Genomic DNA, 23,303 nt, shown 5'->3' on the forward strand with positions numbered 1-23,303 from the left:
TGCCCCCTCTACCTTTGGGATCGTCTGCCATGCGTCCCGCCTGGGATCAGTTATAGGGAACATTTTCTTAAAGATAGGGGGGGGGAACAAAGGGTACACCTGGTCTCTCCCACTCCCTATCCACAATATCCGCCACCCTCTTCGGGATCGGAAACGCATCAGTATATACAGGGACTTCTAGGAATTTGTCCATTTTACACAATTTCTCTGGGACCACCATGGGGTCGCAATCATCCAGCGTAGCTAATACCTCCTTAAGCAGTACGCGGAGGTGTTCCAGCTTAAATTTAAACGCTAAGGCAGTGCTTTCCAAACTGTGTGTCGGGACACACTAGTGTGTCGGCAGCAGTGTTTAGGTGTGTCCCTGCTTCAGCACAAATTTTTTAAATTTTTATATTTTTGGTCTCCGACTTTCTGCCTGCCTGCTACGCATATCACATGGTTGACACGTGATTGATACCTAGTGGGTATCATCTTAACCTATTGGCGCAGCTTAGCGGGAACTGAAACTATTCCCGTTGGCGGCTTTGGCGGGACATTGGCTCCTGACTGCACATGAAGTCTCCTTAATTGGCTCGTGACTGCATGTGTAGTCAGTGAGTGGGACAGCAGGGTGTTTGCAGCGCAGACAGTAGTTAATCAGACTCACGGAGCTCTGAGGGCAGCAGCTTAAATGCTGAGCTTAAGTCAGAAGTTTTTTTGCAGCTAGCTCCCAGTAGTGCATTGCTGCTCCTGCTCTTGATATATGGATAGGAAGTGGAAGCTTAAAAATGCTTGATGATGAAATGCGAGTGTATTTATCTAATATTCCACCAAATATTCAGAAACTGTGTTCATCCCATCAACCTCATACAGCCCATTAAAATAGTAAGTAGCTATTGGTGATATTAAACTAATTTTTAATTCTTGCACATACTGTTACTTGTAAATACATTTAGTTATTATATCATTTATGTGTGTGTCTGTATCTCTTAAAACAAGTTAATTTAACCTCCTGTTTGCTAGTACAACTGAATTACTGTGTCGCGAAATGATGTAGGTCTAAAAAGTGTGTCACCAACATGAAAAGTTTGGAAAGCTCTGCGCTAAGGAATCTGATTCTGCCTGCTGAGAAATCTTTCCTGTATCAGAAATTTCTCCCTCGGACAGCACATCCCTCACCGTCATTTCAGAGTGTTGTGAGGGTACAACAGATAAACCTTCCAAAGCTTCTGATTGCTCATACTCTGTTCTTAAAACCGAGCTATCACGCTTTTTAGGAAAAACTGGCAGTTTGGATAAAAATGCCACAAGGGAATTATCCATGACTGCTGCTAATTGTTTTAATGTAATAGGGACCAATGCGCTAGAGGCACTAGGCATCGCTTGCGCGGGCGTGACTGGTGTCGACACATGGGGAGAGGAAGGTGGACTATCCTCATTACCTTCTGTTAAAGAATCATCTTGGGCTACATTTTTAAGTGAAACAGCGTTATCCTTAAAATGCATAGATACATTAGCACACTTAAAACACAAATGTAAAGGGGGTTCCACCATGGCTACTAAACACATAGAGCAACGTCTATCTGTAGGCTCAGACATGTTAAACAGACTTAGACAGCACTCAAAGACTGAAAAATACAATTTGAGAAAAAACGGTACTGTGCCTTTAAATAATAAAAACGCACACTTTTTTACTAAATGTTCAAAAATGATCCAATCTTTCTGAAAATTTCACCACACAATCTTAATGCTTGGTAATGATTGCACAGCAAATATCAAGTCAATTAACCCCTTAACGCCCGAACCGGAGCAACCTAAAGCTGACAACCGGTTAGCAAACTACAGCACCATGCCACAGCAATCTGCTGTGGCCCTACCTTGCCCCTGGGGATTAGTTTGATGAAAAATAAGCCTCTATGAAGTCCTCAAGAAGTTTTAGGACCCTCCACGTGAAGCTGCATGAAGCTGTCTGCAATATGAAGTGCGCAACTGAGGCGCGAAATTTAGGCCCCCTCCCTCTCCACTCCGGAGTTGTGGGGCCTTCAAAACCCTAAATAGGTGTCTAAAATTCTGCCATGTGGAAGAAAACCCCAAATAACACTCCAAAGGTGATAAAAACATGTATAGTGATTATATTTTACTAAAAAATAATTGATTGCCCTTTAACAGTGTCCACCAGTCATTTAGCCCTGTTAAATAAGCCTTCCTTCTATACTGAGTCTCAGAATATGGCTTACCTTCCCCACATGGGGATTCTTGTCAGTCTTCTAGCATTACTAAGTCTTGACTAGAAAAAGATGACTGAACATACCTTGTAGCAGTTAAGCCTGCAAACTGTTCCCCCCAACTGAAGTTTTCTTGGTACTCCTCAGTCCTGCGTGGGAACAGCAGTGGATTTTAGTTACAACATGCTAAAATCATTTTCCTCTCAGCAGAATTCTTCATCACTTTCTGCTAGAGAGTAAATAGTACAAACCGGCACTATTTCAAAATAACAAACTTTTGATTGAAGATATAAAAAACTACAAATCTAACACCACATTCACTTTACCCTCCCGTGGAGATGCTACTTGTTAGAGCGGCAAAGAGAATGACTTGGGGGGGCAGAGCCTGAGGGGGAGCTATATGGACAGCTTTGCTGTGTGCTCTCTTTGCCACTTCCTGTAGAGAATGAGAATATCCCACAAGTAAGGATGAATCCGTGGACTGGATACACCTTGTAAGAGAAATACAAGTTGCAATTCCGCAGATATTTTCTTACTTGTTTTAGGAAATATAAACTGCTGCTTTAAAGGAATGCAGTTGTCAATTATAAAGGAAAATGCACACACAAATAAATAAATAAATAAAACTACTAGGTTGGGCAGAAACTAAGTATAAATCAATATGTGTCAATATGCTGCAAAAACTATTGTCTCACTTTCTGGCAAAGTTAATAATGCATTCAATTTTCCTTATGTTAGAGACCTAATCTGCTCTGATAGTAGCCCCATTTAATTTTGTCACAGCTTTCAAATTCTAAGTAACAGGAACTACTCAACAGAAGTCTAATCTGTTAGACAAAAATCCTACAGCTTTTTGGCTTTTCAAACTCTAAAGTCTAGGCTTCTTGAAAGCCAATTTTTGTGTTTTCCAAGCTGCATGTTTTAACTATTGGCATAGCTTTCTTTCCAATGATAACAATTATCAATAAAGCATTAAGAAAACAATGTACAGGTTAAAAGGAAGAATTTAGTCACATACAGTACAGAACATAACCATACAACAAACCATAGCAAAGTGTCTAGGTACATAAAACAAAAGAGTCAAAGCTAAAGATACAGATACAACTAGATATTTAAATCACTTTAAGAGGCCACTTAGCCTGATAAAGGACCTCATGTGAAAAAATGATACTAAATCAACATCTCCAATGGCTGAAAACAGAGAACATCGTGGGATGGTCAATAGTATAGACAACAAAGGAAGTAAACCTGATATTGCATGAAGCGACTTATATCACCATGAGACTAGTGTTTGCGCATACAGGGCATTGTTTTATAGAGCTTTTCTGTCATACAAATGCTATGAAGCCACTTATGCTACCACGCTAACAAAATGGGGGTTGGTGGTTTCTTCAAATATTTAAGGGTCAACCAATAGAAATTATTTGCATCATTTTTTGTTGGTTAAACCAAGAATTAAGTATAGACATTAAAGGGACACTGAACCCAAATTTTTTTCTTTCGTGATTCAGCTAGAACATGCAATTTTAAGCAATTTTCTAATTTACTCCTAATATCAATTTTTCTTCGTTCTCTTGCTATCTTTAGTTGAAAAAGAAGGCATCTAAGCTAAGGAGCCAGACATTTTTTGGTTCAGTACCCTGGACAGCACTTGTTTAATGTTGGGTGAATTTATCCACCAATCGCAAGAACAACCCAGGTTGTTAACCAAAAATGGGTCGGCATCTAAAACTTACATTCTTGCTTTTCAAATAAAAATAAAAATAAGAGAATGAAGACAATTTGATAATAGGAATAAATTAGAAAGTTGCTTAAAATTGCATGCTCTATCTGAATCACGGAAGAAAAAAAATGGGTTCAGTGTTCCTTTAATTCTACTGGTTTATTTAAAATATTAGATCTGTGGCTTTTGGCTTATTTTGGCGCAGAATTTATTACAGTAAAAGTGCAACATTTCCACGGCATTTGTTTCACTAATGATTATATTTTTTTCTTCATGACTCAGATAGAACATGCAGTTTTAAACAACTTTCCAATTTACTTCAATTATAAAATTTGCTTTGTTCTCTTGGTATCTTTTGTTGTAAAAAAATACTTATGTAGGCTCAGGACCTGGGAGATAGCTTATTGGTGGCTGCACATATATGTCTCTTGCCACTGCTTATAGATGTGTTTAGCTAGCTACCAGTAGTCCACTGCTGCCCCTTCAAAAAAAAATATCAAGAGAATAAAGCAAAATTAATAACAGAAGTACATTGGAAAGATGTTTAAAAATATATGCTCTATCTGAATCATGAAATCAATATTTTGCATTTCAGGTCACTTTAAAAAATACAAAATGTTTACACATCCCTAATACATACACTATATATATATATTGTGTGTGCATATATATATATATATATATATATATATATATATATAAATATACATGTATATATAATAGATATATATATATATATATATATATATATACACACACATAGATATATATACATTTATATATATATATATATATATATACACATATATAAATATACATGTATAATATATATACATATATATATATATATATATACATACAGTATATAAACCATATGCAGCCACCTGGGAGCTTACTCAGTCCATATAAGTATTTAATCAGGAGCACTCAAAGGATTTAGGCTGACATTTATTGACATTTTGGGGTATACTATCCCCTAAATCCTGCGAGTGCTTCCGTGAGTATTTTCATTACTGTACTTCACACGCGTCTGTCTTGATTGCAGTGAGACTTGGCAGACAAGAGAAAACATAATCACCTTCAGTCCTTTTGCTCTGTTAATGGCTCTCAGTGGCCTGAGCACTCTCAAAACTCGAAGAATCTTCACCACAGATATAGCACTTGATCTGAAGAAGCGTTATACAGTTAACAATAATGCAGTAATAAGTAATACAATATTGTAATAGAGGACACAATATATTATAGGACAATATGTACAAGAAAGAGACAGCATTTTTAAACATTAAAAACACATTATCATAGAACACAAAGCTTATACGTTAAAGAGATATATTGCTAATTTTTTCCGACCGTCTATATGAAATTGCAGCAGCTGAACATTTTAAAAATAGTTTTGAGTAAAAAAGGGATTAAAGTGATGGTAAACAAATGCCACAAAATTCAGTAATGTACTTATCAATGCTATTAGAATGTAAAGTGCACTATTATTTTTTAAAATAATATCTGCTTTTTGAAATAAACTTAACTTTAACATGCGCTATCTGATAAAAAAGTTAAACTTTTGAGTTAACCATCACTTTAAAGGGACACTAAACAAAAAAAATATATTTAATGATTCAGATAGAGCATGCAATTTTAAGCAACTTTCTAATTTACTCCTATTATCATTTTTACTTTTGTTCACTTGCTATCTTTATTTGAAAAGCAAGAATGTAAGCTTAGGAGCTGGCCCATTTTTGGTTTAGCACCTAAGTTGCGCTTGCTCATTGGTGGCTAAATGTAGCAACCAATCAGCAAGCGCTATCCAGGGTGCTGAACCAAAAATTGTCCGGCTCCTTTGCTTACATTCTTGAATATTTCATGAATATTATACCTACCATTCCTTATCATCGCTATAAGCAAAAAAGGTCCTTGTGGTCTCTAATATGTTGGTGTCACCACATACAAGATCAATGAGCATTTGTTTTAATACCAAATAAAAGTGTATATCATGTATTTGTCTCTTTAGAGAAGTATGCACATAAACATATATTGCAGATAACATACATAGCAGTGAAATTAAGTCATACTTACTGAATACCAAAGGAAACCAAGGAGACTCCAACAACTAGCAAATCCAGCAAATTAAAGTAATTTCTGCAGAATGAGCCTTTATGAAGAAATGCTCCGAAAGTTAACATCTATAATGGAGATTAAAATATTGGATTTACCATATGCACACAACATTTTATACATTATTGACGTACTTTCTTTATAATGTGCCAACGTACAATAGTAAGCAGCGCAATGAATACATGGTGAAAACAAAACATAAGTGAACACATTGATACTGAAGGTGGTAAGGCCCTGCTCGCAATGGAGCTCACAATCTATACTGGAAGATTTAACCCATAGTTTGCCAGAGATGGCTGCAACACAATGTAAAGCAATGTGTTGTAAACATCAATCCTAGTTTAATAAAGGTAACATATGTTAATAAACCATACTCAGTCTAAATGATCAGTAAATTTAATAAAGGCAGAAGTAAAAAGCAATTTAATTTTTTTGTCCAAATTACAAAATACTGTGAAAAAAAACAGGTTAATCGGAAAAATAAAATTGTTAGTTACACATTTTATTTTTTTTGCTGGTTCATTCATGTGTGACGTTGCCACCTCCCACAGGCGAATTATCCTGCTTTAGGGCTCAAAATTTCAAGTAGTAAGCTGCTAGCCCAGCCAAAATGTTACCACATATGATCCCACCCATCACCTGGCCACACCCACTACCCACCATTACCACCACTCCCTCTTTGCATAAGTTTAGCCATTGTAAAACACCTTATTGTGCTGTCATTTTAAAAGTAAGTTATTTTAATACAATTACTAAAATATATATTCATTTGATGGCCATTATCTCCCTCTCAAATGATGCAAAGCATGTAAACCAGGTCAGGTTCAAACTAAGGCAGCAGGGACATGAAACAAAAATGTTTAGTACCCAATTTAACCTTTTTATTTCTGCATGGGTAGCAACCTGGACAGCTAACCATGTATGGCCTTTAGCTTGATAAAGGGGAAAGTCATTTGAAATAGTTTTCAAGCTGAAACCTATACCGGTCAGTACTGCAGTATTTTCTATAGAAAACCTATGCAATCAAGTGGTAAAAATTAGCTTGCCTGAATATATTATCCCTTTAAGGGAATTATTTGCTAAAATAAACTTTTCCATGGGTACTGATTATTTATTATTATTTTACCACAATATTCCTTTAATCGAATATTTTAAGCACATCCCCCTTCTTTGAAACCCGACTTGGATATCATAAAGAAAAATCTTTGAAATGCCCTCAAAATCTATTAAATGGACACTAAAGTCGAAATAAAACATTCATGAATTAGATAGAGCATGCAGTTTTAAGAGACTTTTCAATTGACTTGTATTGACACATTTTCACAGGTTAAACGTATACTATTCTGTGATTGTCTGATGACTGTCACATGATACAGGGGGCCGGCAAATGGGGGGGAAATAAATTTGTCAGAAAAAAAAATCTGCTTATTTGAAATTTAGAATGAGTGTTATTGCATTTTCTTTTTATTATGCATTTACTGATTACGATATTTTACCGTGTTTAGGGGTCCTCTAAATTGAGAAAGATGGAGAACTTTTAAGTAAAAATTGTGTAAATTTATTTAGGATAAACAAACATTTGCATTGCTGTCAGAATCTACTGTGTTTTTTTCTACATATAAACCATATGTCAGGTAATAATGATTACAATCAATTCATCTGATAGTCATATAATATGTCCAGTGGTTTGATTATGTTGGCTGAGATTTTTTGGATCATAACTGTGTGCATTGATTATAAATTATATTTTGCTTCAAACTCCTAAAAGGTCTTTGTTTAATACAGGGATTTGCAACTTAAAGGGACATGATAACCAAATGTTGAAACACTTGAAAGTGATGCAGCATAGCTGTAAAAAGCTGACTAGAAAATATCCCCTGAACATCTCTGTGTAAAAAAGAAAGATATTTTACCTCAAAAGTTCCTCAGTAGCCACATCCCATTGTAAAGGACTTCTAAGCAGCAAATCAGTATGTCTGTCCCGGGACCAGCAAGGGAGTGTGCCTCGTGCACACTCATGTTATATCCCTATTGATGTTTAAGGAAGTTTACTATGAAATCTCATGAGAGTTAAGTTAAATCTCATGAGATCACAGTAAAACAGTTCATGACCATAGCACTGCTGATGCTGATTGGCTGCTGTTCATTTCTTCCTTCTTCTTTTTTTTACCTGCAGCTGGGCAGTAACTGAAGTATAACTTTTTACACAGCACTTACTCTGGTGAGCTGAGGAAGTTGTGAGGTAAAATATCTTCCTTTTTTACATAGAGATGCTCAGATGATATTTTCCTGTCAGCTTTTTACAGTTATGCTGCAACACTTTCAAGTGATTTAGCATATGAGTATTATGTCCCTTTAAACAGTGAACAAGAATAAAACACGGTCAGGTTCAACAACTTTTTGAAACAATTTTTTTTTAAAAAAAACAGTTGTATATAAAAATTCAGTCTAAAAAGTAACATTTGCCAAAACTTCCAGTTTTACAACGTGTGTAGGAATATGGAGGTTGTAACCATAAAACAGTGCAGAAAAACATACAGTTTAAAAGGCAAACCCGAAATGCTGCTATACATTGACAATATTGTGCACAATACCACGACCGAGTAAAACACATGCGTAATTAACATGATGAGGACAAACTGTATATGCGCTTTAAATACCAGTGGTTTCCATGCAATTAAAGGACATTTCCATTTATATCTACAACGTTAATATTTATTGCATAAAAAATACTTGTAGCGCCTTGGAAAAAACAACTTGGGTTTGTAGATCAATAAAAAACAAACAAACAATGGATATTCCAAGCATAAGAGGACATGAAACTCAATTTTTTTCTCATGATTCAGATTGAGCATACAATTTTACAAATGTACTTCTATTATTCAATTTCCTCTCGGTATCCTTTGTTGAAAAGCAGGTAGCTAGTATCAGGGAGGTGCACATATCTAGAGCACTATATGGCAGCAGTTTTTTGAAAGAATATTTTTAACAATGTTATACATTTGCCAGAGCACTAGATGGCGGTAGTCTTCCCTGTCATGTAGTGCTTCTCACGTGCACGCTACATATCTAGGTATGCTCATCAACAAAGAATACCATGAGAATGAATCAGATTCGATGAAAGAAAGAAATTGGACCTTTTTTTTTTTTAAAAGTGACAATAAAGTCAAAATTAAACTTTAATGCTTAAGATAGAACGTGCAATTTGAAACCTTCTAATTTGCTTGTATTATCATGTTTGCTTTGTTCCCTTGTTATCCTTTGTTGAAAAGCATATATACATATGATCATATGATCATCAGCAACAACGCTGCGGCTGATTGGTGGCTACACACATTTCTCCCTTTTTAATAGCTCACCAGATGTTTCCAGATGGTGTCCAGTAGTACACTGCTTCTCCTTCAACAAGGGATTCCAAGAGAATGAATCAAATTCGATAATAGAAGTAATTAGGGAAATAGTTTCAAATTGTGCGCTCTATCTGAATGATGAAATCATTTTTTGGGGGGTTTCATGTCCCTTTAAGACTGTATGCCCTGAATAACAAAAGAAAACCATTGTGTTTCATATCCCTTTATTGTGCCTTGATCTAGAAAAGATAAAATAAACATATAAATCATAGCTTACATGTAAACCTTATTTATGCACAATGTTGTAGATTGTTTGGAAACCGCCTTTAACAGATTTGAATATAACAGAACACTCAAGAAGAAGTATATTATTTCCAGTGACAAAAAGGACAGATCTTGCATTTTAAGATTTTAATGTGGAAAAAAAAGCAAAGCACTGCAATTCGGCACAAAACAGAAAACAGAAACATATTTAAAACAGCGGTAGTAAAACACTGCTTCGTATTCATGTACAGGACTCAGTTATATTGTCTGTGGTAAATGTACTGTCTGTCTTGCTTTGTATAGGTTTGTTACAAGAAAATCAATTACATTTAATTGCTAAATACAATGTCTAAAAGTTAGTTACTATGAGATTTAGGGGTAGATTTAACATGTTCCCATTGTTTCCGCGCAAGCCTTCAAGCTCGCCTGGAACAGCAGTTATGAGGCAGCAGTCTAAAGACCGCTGCTCCATATCTTGTCCACTTCCTCTGAGGCTGCGGTCTTCAATCCGCCCGATCCTATACGATCAGGCTGATTGACACCCCCTGCTAGCGGACGATTGGCCACGAATCTGCAGGGGGCGGCATTGCACAAGCGGTTCTGGTGAACTGCTTGTGTGATGATAAATGCCAACAGCGTATGCTGTCGGGATTCAGCAAAGTCTGTCGGACATGATACGTTACAGCGTATCATGTCCGACAGACATTGGTAAATCTACCCCATAGAATGAATGTAAAGCAAACCTCTGAGCTCACTGTAACCACTTTTATTTCATACCAGATTTTAGGGGCTCGATTTATCAAGCCGTTCACCGCATTACAACTGCATGTTTTCAAGAGAGAACCTGCCATCAGTATTTATAAAGCAGCACCTCTTAGGTGGATAATTTCAATCTCCCCGGTCTCATATGACCGGAGAGATAGATAGCTCCTTCCTGCGCGTGATTGGCTGTGCGCGGTCAGGGGGCAGTGCTGCACAAGAGCGCAAAATAGAACTCTTGTACAATGCTGAAATCCGCCCCCTACTAGTAACCTTTTTATGAACTGTACTAGTAAGCTATAGTGAAAATATTCCACCCATGGGCATGTATGTTTATATTTATATATAAAAATATATATATATATCGAAGGGTCTCTTGAGGGGCAGAGGTTACTAGTCTTTTAATAGTTATACAGTAAAAGCCGTAAATTCTCACCCATCCACTAGAAACATACAGCCGTGTATAAACCTGTTCAAACCACTATTTTTATCTTAAAGCCCTTTTTGTGTTTCTATATCTGGCTATTACTTATTTATTTCTAGAACAGGTCTGTGTACACATAAAGTAAATCTTGTCTTTAAATGTTTCCTTGTGGGTATTTGGTACCACAAGCAAAATAACTGACAATCTGTTGATCAGAGATAGTAGTCTATGTACAAATATCCATAGCTCAATTCATTTTTACTAAAATGTGTGAATCATACAAACTTATACAGTATCGCTGTTTTAAATATGTTTTCACACAAACCAGATTACCTTTAATACGATTTCAAATGTAAACATACTAGTGAAGACATAATCTGCATAGCCTAGGACCTGAAGGGTATAAAAGAGTTAAAAACATTATTGCCAAGAGGTCTTTAAGAAACAATAAAAAAACATGTCATTACCTTTAAGAAGATCTCAACTGTAAAGATGCCTGTGAAAGCATAGTCAAAGTAACCAAGTATCTGCAAGGTACAACAAATAATACAATAAGACACTTGCTAGAAACGGTTAGGGATCTCTTCCCATTAAGCCTTGTGAGGGAATTCTAGCTGGGCTGCTTATGATGCATATGATTATGTCAGTGACTATGTTATTAATACATATGTGCCTGAGGTCACTTACATGTGCCCTTATACATGAGCTTTATGTAGCTGGGAAAAGCGGGAGGTAGCATTTTTGGATATATTGCACTATATATTTTTTTATATAATTTATATAGAGCGTGTGATTTTAAACAACTTTCCAATTAACTCCCATTATAAAATTTGCCTAAAGGGACACTAAACTTTTTTTATTGATCCGGAGAGAGCATGCCATTTTAAGCAATTTTCTAATTCACTCCTATTATCATTTTTTCTTTGTTCTCTTGGTATCTTTATTTAAAAAAGCAGTAATGAAAGCTTAGGAGCCAGACTATTTTTGGTTCAGTACACTGGATAGCACTTGCTGATTGGTGGGTACATTTAGCTACCAATTAGTAAGCGCTACCCAGGGTTCTGAACTAAAAATGGGCCGGCTCTAGCATTCATTACTGCTTTTTTCAAATAAAGATACCAAGAGAAAGATTTTTTTTTTATAATAGGAGTAAATTAAAAAGTTGCTTAAAATTGCTGCTGTATCTGAATCATGAAAGAAAAAGTTTGGGGCGATTTATCAAGTGTCTGTCCGACATGATTCGCTCAGCAGATCATGTCCAACAGACATACGCTGTCGGCATTTAACATTGCACAAGCTTATCCGGCCGCTAGCAGGGGGTATCAATCAACCCAACTGTATACGATCAGGTGGACTGATGTCCGCAGCCTCAGAGGAGGCGTATATTTTTTTTATTTTTTAAAAATAAAAAAAATAACATTACAAAAAATAATAAACACTAACATTACGAAAAATTAAAAAAATCTAAGATTACTAAAAAATAATAAACTAAATTATCCAAAATAATAAAAATTACACCTAATCTAATAGCCCTATAAAAATAAAAAGCCCCCCAAAATAAAAACACCCCCTAACCTAACAATAAACTACCAATAGCCCTTAAAAGGGCCTTTTGTAGGGCATTGCCCTATGTTAAACAGCTCTTTTACCTACAAAATTTACAAAGTTCCCCCAACAGTTCCCCCAACAGTAACCCCCCCACCCAACCAACCCCCCAAAATAAAAAACCTAAGTCTAAAAATACCTAAGCTACCCATTGCCCCTAATGGGGCATTTGTATGTGCATTGCCATTAAAAGGGCATTCAGCTCTTTTACTGCCCATCCCTAATCATAAAAAACAATCATAAAAAACAAAACACACCAAAAAAAAAAACTAACACTAATCCCAGAAAATCTACTCACAGTTTCTAAAATCCGGACATCCATCTTCATCCAGGCAACGACATCTTGATCCATTGCGGGGGCATCTTTCTTCATCCCGGTGGCGCAGAGCTGTACAGGTGCGAAGCATCTTTGCCAGCGGCCCAGACATCCAGCGTGGAGGATCCTCTTCATACGCAAATTAAAGGGGCATAATACCCATAGGCTAAATCACTTGAAAGTAATGAAGCATAACTGTAAAAAGCTGACAGGAAAATATCACCTGAACATCTCATGTAAAAAAGTTAGATATTTTATCTCACAATTTCCTCAGCTCACCAGACTAAGTGTTCTGTAAAAAGTTATACTTCAGTTACTGCCCAGCTACAGGTAAAAAACAAGAAAAACAAATGAACTGCAGCCAATCAGCATCAGCAGTGCTGAGGTCATGAACTGTTTTAGTGTGATCTCATGAGATTTCATACTAAACTTCCTTAAACTAAATAAGGAAATAACATGTGTGCATGAGGCACGCTCCCTTGCAGGTCCCGGGACAGGCAAACTGATTTGCTGCTTAAAGTCATTTACAATGGGGGTGTGAATACTTAGGTTATTTTGAGGTACAATAAATTTCTTTTTTACATAGAGATGTTCAGGTGATATTTTCTAGTCAGCTTTTTACAGCTATACTGCATCACTGTCAAGTGTTTCAACATTTGAGTATCATGGCCCTTTAATTACATAATAATGTAACATTTACAAAATACAACGGCACAAAATAAAAAAGAAATAGGGTTATTATCTAAAGTATGAAGGGGCGCCAGGATCCAGGGAGCCACTGACTCCTAGAATTTTTGGGTTATACTCCATATATCTATATACAAATACCACTGCCTGGCTCCTACATTTTAAACAGATTTGTCGACCATTGAGCTAATGAATTATAAATGATTATTTAATAAACTTCTTAGAATGATCAAACTTTTGAAAATAAGATATTCACTTGCATCTACTGCAATATACATTGCCAATTCATTTAAAGAAAGGTCCCATTTAATAAATCAATTTAAAACAGTTTAAAATATTTGTTTTCTGTCTTATATATTATAAAATTATATATTATATTTCATATATTTCCTGATAACACTCCTGTGCATATTGCTTTAAGTCATGTTATAATGAAAGGTATAGTCTAGTCAAAATTAAACTTTCATGATTCAGATAGAGCATTTAATTTTAAGCAACATTCTAATTTACTCCGAGTATCAATTTTTCTTTGTTCTCTTGGTATCTTTATTTGAATGTAAGCATAGGAGCCAGCCCATTTTTGGTTCAAGACCTGGGTAACGCTTTTTGATTGGTGTCTAAATGTAGCCACCAATCAGCAAGCTCTACCTAGGTGCTGAACCAAAAATAGGCTATCTCCTATGCTTACATTCAAATAAAGATACCAAGAGAACAAAGAAAAATTGATAAAATTAGAAAGTTACTTAATATTGCCTGCTCCATCTGGATCATAAAGTTTAATTTTGACTTTCAGTTTACAATATTGTGTCCAATATACGCAGCTAAAATGTATTCTGCAACTAAATAGTTATTACATATTAGTCAAAATGAAACTTGCATGATTCAGATAGAATATGTAATTTTAAGACACTTTTAAATTCACTTCTATTTTTAAATGTACTTAATTATCTTGGTATCCCTCGTTGAAAAATAATATGTAAATATCCTACACTAGTGTGAGCTAGCTGGTGATTCATGCCTGCACACATTTGTCTCTTGTCATTGGGTGACTAGATGTGTTCAGCTAGCTCTCAGTAGTGCACTACTGCTCCTTTAGCAAAGGATATCAAGAGAATTAAGCAGATTTTGATAAGAGAAGTCAATTGGGGAAGTTGTTTAAAATTGTATGTTCTATCTGAATCCTGGAAGAAAAAAAAATTGGGATTCATGTCCCTTTAAATGCAGATTTTTACATTAAAATATGACAAAGCACTGATTAAATACATTACAATATTGTTTACATGTAAAAATGACTAAGTTAAAGCTGCATAAACAGATTCTGAAACCACATACAATTTATCCCAAGATACCCAATGTATCCCAAGATATATAATTGGCTGATAATGACAATTCCCAAAGCTGTACTGGTGGACATTGGCACACCCCAAAATCATAAAAAGGAAAAAAAAATCCAACAAATTTACTTTAATGTCAAATAGAAATAGAGGATAATTCTATATAGAAATAATAGTGATCAAATATACAGTTCAGTTGAAAGCATTTTTAAAAGAACATAGTTTGATTAAGGAGAAACAATTATTTGAGAAAAAAGTGACTCATTATATTGTAATGTGGAAGCACAAACTAAGCCAATATCTTAGATAAATAATTTTGTATGGCTGCAGCCAAAATGTCTCACTGACATAATCAAGTAGCGCAAAGAAGAACAGAATTCTAAGCTAGTCAATGTATTCAACATTTACACCTAGATTACGAGTCTTGCGTTAGGGTTAAAAAGCAGAGTTAAAAGGTCCTAATGCTGCTTTTTTCCTACCGCTGGTATTACGAGTCTTGAAATGACAGGCTCACCACTCACTTTTTTGGCCAGAGTCGTTAATACCGCAAATCCACTTACGTAAATTGCGTATCCTATATTTTCAATAGGACTTGCATAACGCCGGTATTACGAGTCTGCAAAAGAGTGAGCGGTAGACCCTCTCCTGTCAAGACTGATACCGCATTTAAAAGTCAGTAGTTAAGAGTTTTATGGGCTAACGCCGTAACATAAAACTCTTAACTAAAGTGCTAAAAATACACTAACACCCATAAACTACCTATTAACCCCTAAACCGAGCCCCTCCCCCACATCGCAAACACTACAAAAAATTTTTTAACCCCTAATCTGCTGAACCGGACATCGCCACAACTATAAAATATTTATTAACCCCCTAAACCGCCACCCTCCTGCATCGCAAACACTAGTTAAATTGTATTAACCCCTAATCTGCCATCCCTAACATCGCCGACACCTACCTACATTTATTGCATTGAACTTCAATCCTATTGGCTGATTGGATCAGCCAATAGGATTTATTCTACCTTAATTCCGATTGGCTGATAGAATTCTATCAGCCAATCGGAATTCAAGGGACGCCATCTTGGATGACGTCATTTAAAGGAACATTCATTCTGTTTGAAGACGTCGCCAGAAGAGGATGCTCCGCGTCGGATGTCTTGAAGATGGACCCGCTCCGCGCCGGATGGATGAAGATAGAAGATGCCGCCTGGAGGACTTCTTCTGGCCGGCTTCGATGAAGACTTCTGCCCGTCTGGAGGATAGCTTCGCCCGGCTTCGTTGAGGACTTCGACCCGGCTGGGTGAAGACTTCTCAAGGTAGGGTGATCTTCAAGGGGTTAGTGTTAGGTTTTAATAAGGGGGGATTGGGTGGGTTTTAGAGTAGGGTTGGGTGTTTGGGTGGTGGGTTTTAATGTTGGGGGGGTATTGTATTTTTTTACAGGTAATAGAGCTGATTACTTTGGGGCAATGCCCTGCAAAAGGCCCTTTTAAGGGCTATTTGTAATTTAGTATAGGGTAGGGCTTTTTATTATTTTGGGGGGCTTTTTATTTTATTAGGGGGATTAGATTAGGTGTAATTAGTTTAAAAAACTTGTAATTATTTTATTATTTTCTGTAATTTAGTGTTTGCTTTTTTTCGTACTTTAGATAATTTTTTTCAGTGGTATTTAATTGTAGTTAGTTTAGGTAATTAACTTAATTATAGTGTAGTGTTAGGTGTAATTGTAACTTAGGTTAGGATTTATTTTACAGGTAAATTTATATTTATTTTAGCTAGGTAGTTATTAAATAGTTAATAACTATTTAATAACTATTGTACCTAGTTAAAATAAATACAAAGTTGCCTGTAAAATAAAAATAAACCCTAAGATAGATAAAATGTAACTATTAGTTATATTGTAGCTAGCTTAGGGTTTATTTTATAGGTAAGTATTTAGTTTTAAATAGGAATAATTTAGTGAATGATAGTAATATGTATTTATATTTATTTAAATTATATTTAAGTTAGGGGGGTTAGGGTTAGACTTAGATTTAGGGGTTAATAACTTTAGTATAGTGGTGGCGACGTTGGGGACGGCAGATTAGGGGTTAATAAGTGTAGGTAGGTTGCGGCGACATTGGGGGCGGCAGATTAGGGGTTAATAAATATAATGTAGGGTTTGGCGATGTTGGGGGCAGCAGATTAGAGGTTTATAAGTATAATGTAGGTGGTGGCAGTGTCCGGAGCGGCAGATTAGGGGTTAATAATATAATGCAGGTGTCGGCGATGTCGGGGGCGGCAGATTAGGGGTTAATAAGTGTAAGATTAGGGGTGTTTAGACTCGGGGTTCATGTTAGGGTGTTAGGTGTAGACATAACTTTTATTTCCCCATAGGAATCAATGGAGCTGCGTTAGGAGCTTTACGCTGCTTTTTTGCAGGTGTTAGGTTTTTATTCAGCCGGCTCTCCCCCATTGATTCCTATGGTGACATCGTGCACAAGCACGTTTTGCCATCTTACCATTACCGTAAGTAGCGCTGGTATTGAGGTGAGATGTGGAGCTAAATTTTGCTCTACGCTCACTTTTTTGCGGCCAACGCCGGGTTTGTAAAAACCCGTAATACCAGCGTTACTGTAGGTGAGCGGTAAGGAAAAACTGCTCGTTAGCAACGCACAGCATTACCGACAAAACTCGTAATCTTGGCGTTAGTTTGCTAATCCCAGACCATCAGCTTATCAAACCTCTAAAATAGAATGTCATATAAATGTTAAAATTAAAGGGACATTATAGAGTAAAATAAAAAAAAAATTATAATAAAAAAAAAATGTTGCTAGAACATTTTATTTTTAATTAAATTTAATTATTTAAAATTTTCATTGTTTTACTATTAAGTTATTATAAGATTTCAAATAGGTAGGGGTGTATTAAGATGGGGGTTAATACACTTGATAAAGGAGGCAGTAGCCAGATTACGAGTGGATCGCTAACGGTTATGTGCAAACGAAAAGGGGTTTATCGTGGGTGTTAGTACGCATCTCGTTTTTTTCCGCTCATATTACAAGTTGAAAGTAAATAAATTAACGCTCGCCAGAAAAGTGTGACCTCAGAGCTCTGGTTAACCGTTTCGCAAAACTAAACTGTTTTGCAAATCAAAAATAATAAAAAAAAATATTGCACAAAAAAGTTATAAGGGCTAAAAGATATGATATCTTAAGTGTTAGAAAAAAAGAGGCTGCAAAGGGCTTTAAAATATATATATATATATATATATATATATATATATATATATATATATATATATATATATATATATATATATATATATATATATACACACATGTCTAAATATGTATATGTATCAATATGTATATATATATATATATATATATATATATGTTTATGTGTGTACATATGTATTTATGTATTCATATGTGCATATATGTATTTACAGACATATATACACCTATAAACACACATATACAAGTGCATTGAAGTCCTTTAGTAGATGAAAACATGCAAAAACATATTTATGCAATATTAATTTTAATAAAGTTTAATACTGTGTATTTACTGTAAATATTTCACGTTCCAATGTATATATATAAATATATATATATATCTATATCTATACCTAAAGTTAATCACACACACACACATATATATACCTATACCTAAATTTAATCACACACACATAGAGTATATATATATATATATATATATGTATGTATGTATAAATATATATATTTGTGCAAACAAAACATCATATATATATATATATATATATATATATATATATATATATATAAATATGTATTTATGAATAAATAGAACATTTTCTTCTATGTGAAGAACATTGGAATGTGAAATATTAATCTTTTCATGTTGGGTAAGCGCACTTGAGAATATGTGATCAGGGTTTGCGAGTGCGTAGGATGCTTGTTTTTTTCCCCACTTTTGTGTCGGGTTAGTGTGCAAGCGAAACAGTTTACTTTCAATTTGTAATACAAGCTCTTCTCGACGTGCACAAAAAGCTTTATTCTAGCACAAATAACTCTCGAGTGGAAGCGTTAAATATCACTCCACTTGTAATCTGGACCAAAATATTGTGTCACTACTGAAGGGTTGTTATTATATATATATATATATATATATATATACACACACATACACATATAGAATCTATAAACCATAGTTATTATATATATATATATATATATATATATACACACATACACATATAGAATCTATAAACCATAGTTATTATATATATATATATACACACATAAACATATATAATCTATAAACCATATTGTTATTATATATATATATACACACATACACATATAGAATCTATAAACCATAGTTATTATATATATATATATATACACACATAAACATATAGAATCTATAAACCATATTGTTATTATATATATATATATATACACACATAAACATATAGAATCTATAAACCATATTGTTATTATATATATATATATATACACACATAAACATATAGAATCTATAAACCATATTGTTATTATATATATACATACACACATACACATATAGAATCTATAAACCATATTGTTATTATTAACTTACTGGTGTAGGACAGCCACAGAAGACAGCAGAGTCCTTCAGTGGAGTATACTGATATCCAATTAAGTGTAATGTGAATATATGTATAATATATAAGTATAATGTACTGTGAGGGACATTAAATGTAACCATAAGGTATAAAAGCACAGAACCAGGAAGAAATAGCCCTTTATATTGTCTGTGGGATCGATGTCTTCCTGTTTTGCGATGTTAATGTTCCTTTCCCTGAAGTAATTGGACAGCAGAGCGAAGCACAGTGCACAACATAAGCTCTGATTATACGTGGGCTCAAGGACTCTTACTTGAGTATTATAATCCACTATTAAATCACTTCACATAAAAACAGCATCACTTATCACTTAGCTCTGTTGTAATTTGACTTAGCAGAGTTACTGGAAAACCCTCACTGTCTGAATATGAGTGTCTGTCTGTAGTCAGCAGTGAGCACGCTTCATCTCTCATACATCAGCATTTATTTATTTCTTGCAATATTTTCATACATCAATGGAAATTGTAGCCTTCCGTTATACTACATACTAGAGGTGCCACATGTCTAGTCCGTGGTGTCTATGTGTAGCCTTCCGTTATACTACATACTAGAGGTGCCACATGTCTAGTCTGTGGTGTCTATGTGTAGCCTTCCGTTATACTACATACTAGAGGTGCCACATGTCTAGTCTGTGGTGTCTATGTGTAGCCTTCCGTTATACTACATACTAGAGGTGCCACATGTCTAGTCTGTGGTGTCTATGTGTAACCTTCCGTTATACTACATACTAGAGGTGCCACATGTCTAGTCTGTGGTGTCTATGTGTAGCCTTCCGTTATACTACATACTAGAGGTGCCACATGTCTAGTCTGTGGTGTCTATGTGTAGCCTTCCGTTATACTACATACTAGAGGTGCCACATGTCTAGTCTGTGGTGTCTATGTGTAGCCTTCCGTTATACTACATACTAAAGGTGCCACATGTCTAGTCTGTGGTGTCTATGTGTAGCCTTCCGTTATACTACATACTAGAGGTGCCACATGTCTAGTCCGTGGTGTCTATGTGTAGCCTTCCGTTATACTACATACTAGAGGTGCCACATGTCTAGTCCGTGGTGTCTATGTGTAGCCTTCCGTTATACTACATACTAGAGGTGCCACATGTCTAGTCTGTGGTGTCTATGTGTAGCCTTCCGTTATACTACATACTAGAGGTGCCACATGTCTAGTCTGTGGTGTCTATGTGTAGCCTTCCGTTATACTACATACTAGAGGTGCCACATGTCTAGTCCGTGGTGTCTATGTGTAGCCTTCCGTTATACTACATACTAGAGGTGCCACATGTCTAGTCCGTGGTGTCTATGTGTAGCCTTCCGTTATACTACATACTAGAGGTACCACATGTCTAGTCCGTGGTGTCTATGTGTAGCCTTCCGTTATACTACATACTAAAGGTGCCACATGTCTAGTCCGTGGTGTCTATGTGTAGCCTTCCGTTATACTACATACTAAAGGTGCCACATGTCTAGTCTGTGGTGTCTATGTGTAGCCTTCCGTTATACTACATACTAGAGGTGCCACATGTCTAGTCTGTGGTGTCTATGTGTAGCCTTCCGTTATACTACATACTAGAGGTGCCACATGTCTAGTCCGTGGTGTCTATGTGTAGCCTTCCGTTATACTACATACTAAAGGTGCCACATGTCTAGTCCGTGGTGTCTATGTGTAGCTTTCCGTTATACTACATACTAGAGGTGCCACATGTCTAGTCTGTGGTGTCTATGTGTAGCCTTCCGTTACACTACATACTAGAGGTGCCACATGTCTAGTCTGTGGTGTCTATGTGTAGCCTTCCGTTATACTACATACTAGAGGTGCCACATGTCTAGTCTGTGGTGTCTATGAAGTCCCTGTGGGTGTGAGCCAATGACTATCTCACACAAAGCACTATTTTTTAACTTAAAGGGATAGGAAAGTCAAAATTAAACTTGCATGATTCAGATAGAGCAGGTCATTTTAAGACACTTTTAATTTAACTTCTATTTTCAAATGTGTTTGTTCTCTTTGTATTCCTTGTTGAAAAAGAATATGTATCCTACACTAGTGGGAGCTAGCTGCTGATTGGTGCCTGCACACATTTGTCTCTTGTGATTGGCTGACTAGACGTGTTCAGCTAGCTGCCAGTAGGGCAATGGTGTTCCCTTAGCAAAGGATAACAAGAGAATGAAGCAAATTTGCTAATAGAAGTAACTTGAAAAGTTTGTTAAAATAGTATGTTCTGTCTAAATCATGAAAGAAAATGTTGGGGTTTCCTGTCCCTTTAAGAAAAATTTGGCTTAAGTATTGGAAATGAGCTAAACCCACTTGTGCTGGGCATTTGTGATCCCAACCCTTTTTTATGGTGTATGGTGCTTATAAAAGGTAAAGCGACAGTAAAGTAAAAAACAAACAAATTGATTGGATAGAGTGCGAAATTTTAAACAGCTTTCCAATTTACTTCTATAATCAATTTTCCTTAGTTCTCTTGGTATCATTTGTTAAAGAGTAATCCTAGGTGAGCTCAGGAGCGTGCACGTGTCTAAACTATCTGGCAGCAGTGTTTGCAACATTGTTTCTAGCATTATTATACATTGGTTACAAACAGTGATGCCATAGACTGCTATAGACACATGCACTCTTCTAAGCTCCTATCAGCCTACCTAGCTTTACTCTTCAACAAACAATACCAAATGAACATAGCATATTTGATAATAGAATTAAATTGGAAACTTGTTTAAAATAGCAGCTCTATCTGAATCATGAAAGTCTAATTTTGACTTTACTGTATATTTAAAGAGATATGAAGCACAACATTTTTCTTTAATGATTCAGATAGTGCATGTTATTTTAAACAACTTTCCAAATTACTTCTAGTATCTAATTTGCTTTGTTCTCTTGCTATCCTTTGTTAAAAATAATACATAGGTAAACTTAGGAGCAGCAAAGCACTACTGGGACCTAGCTGCTGATTGGTGGCTGCACATATGTGCCTCTTGTCATTGGTTCACCTGATGTGTTCAGCTAGCTCCCAGTTATGCTGCTCCTTCAACAAAGTATACAAAGAGAACAAAGAAAATGTGAAAATAGAAGTAAATTGGAAAGGTATTTAAAACGGTATGCTTTATCTGAATCATGAAAGAAAAAAAATGGGTTTCAAGTCCCTTTAAGTTGTAGGTATGCATAGCCATTTTGTTCCTCCTGTACTTAAAGGGACACTGACCAATTTTTTTTTTCTTTTGTGATTCAGATAGAGCAAGCACTTTTAAGCAACTTTCTAATTTACTCCTATTATTTATTTTTCTTTGTTCTCTTGCAATCTTTATTTGAAAAAGAAGGCATCTAAGCTAAGGAGCCAGACAATTTTTAGTTCAGACCTTAGACAGCACTTGTTTATTGGTGTGTGAATTTATCCACCAATTAGCAAGAACAACCCAGGCTGTTCACCAAAGATGGGCTGGCATCTAAACTTACATTCTTGCTTTTCAAATAAAGATACCAAGAGAATGAAGAAAATTTGATAATAGGAGGGAATTAGAAAGTTGCTTAAAATTGCATGCTCTATCTGAATCATGAAAGAAAAAATGTGGGTTCAGTGTCCCTTTAAGAATACATCTGCCTAACCAATTACATAGATGATAATTAAGTCCGGTTACTGTGCGCTGAATATGGTTGGTATTACTGCCACCGTTAGCGGAGAAGTTTGTAGTATAAATATAATGAAAATAGCATTTCTTACAATGTTCCGAAAGGAGTGACTGCGGATTGGATCTTCAGCGGCCAGGGAAGCACTGCTTAGCATGATGAAGACTAAGATGAGATTGGTGAAAATGTGATGGTTGATGAGCTTGTGACATGCCACACGAAATCTAAAAAACAAAAACAAAAATATAGATTCATCTGAAATCCATTGTTTGT

The 23,303-nt window shown here is 35.6% G+C and overlaps 1 protein-coding gene across 1 annotated transcript in view; it reads right to left on the minus strand.

Annotated features, from left to right (window-relative positions):
* Window positions 1–23,303, minus strand: part of CACNA1D (calcium voltage-gated channel subunit alpha1 D) — a 764,995-nt gene that overhangs the window by 237,813 nt on the left and 503,879 nt on the right. The window contains 4 exon segments of the mRNA XM_053689359.1: window positions 5,009–5,096; window positions 6,004–6,110; window positions 11,307–11,366; window positions 23,125–23,254. Of these exon segments, the coding sequence (XP_053545334.1) occupies window positions 5,009–5,096; window positions 6,004–6,110; window positions 11,307–11,366; window positions 23,125–23,254 (385 nt within the window).

Source organism: Bombina bombina, chromosome 7 (genome assembly GCF_027579735.1).
Source record: "Bombina bombina isolate aBomBom1 chromosome 7, aBomBom1.pri, whole genome shotgun sequence".
Classification (NCBI taxonomy): domain Eukaryota; kingdom Metazoa; phylum Chordata; class Amphibia; order Anura; family Bombinatoridae; genus Bombina; species Bombina bombina.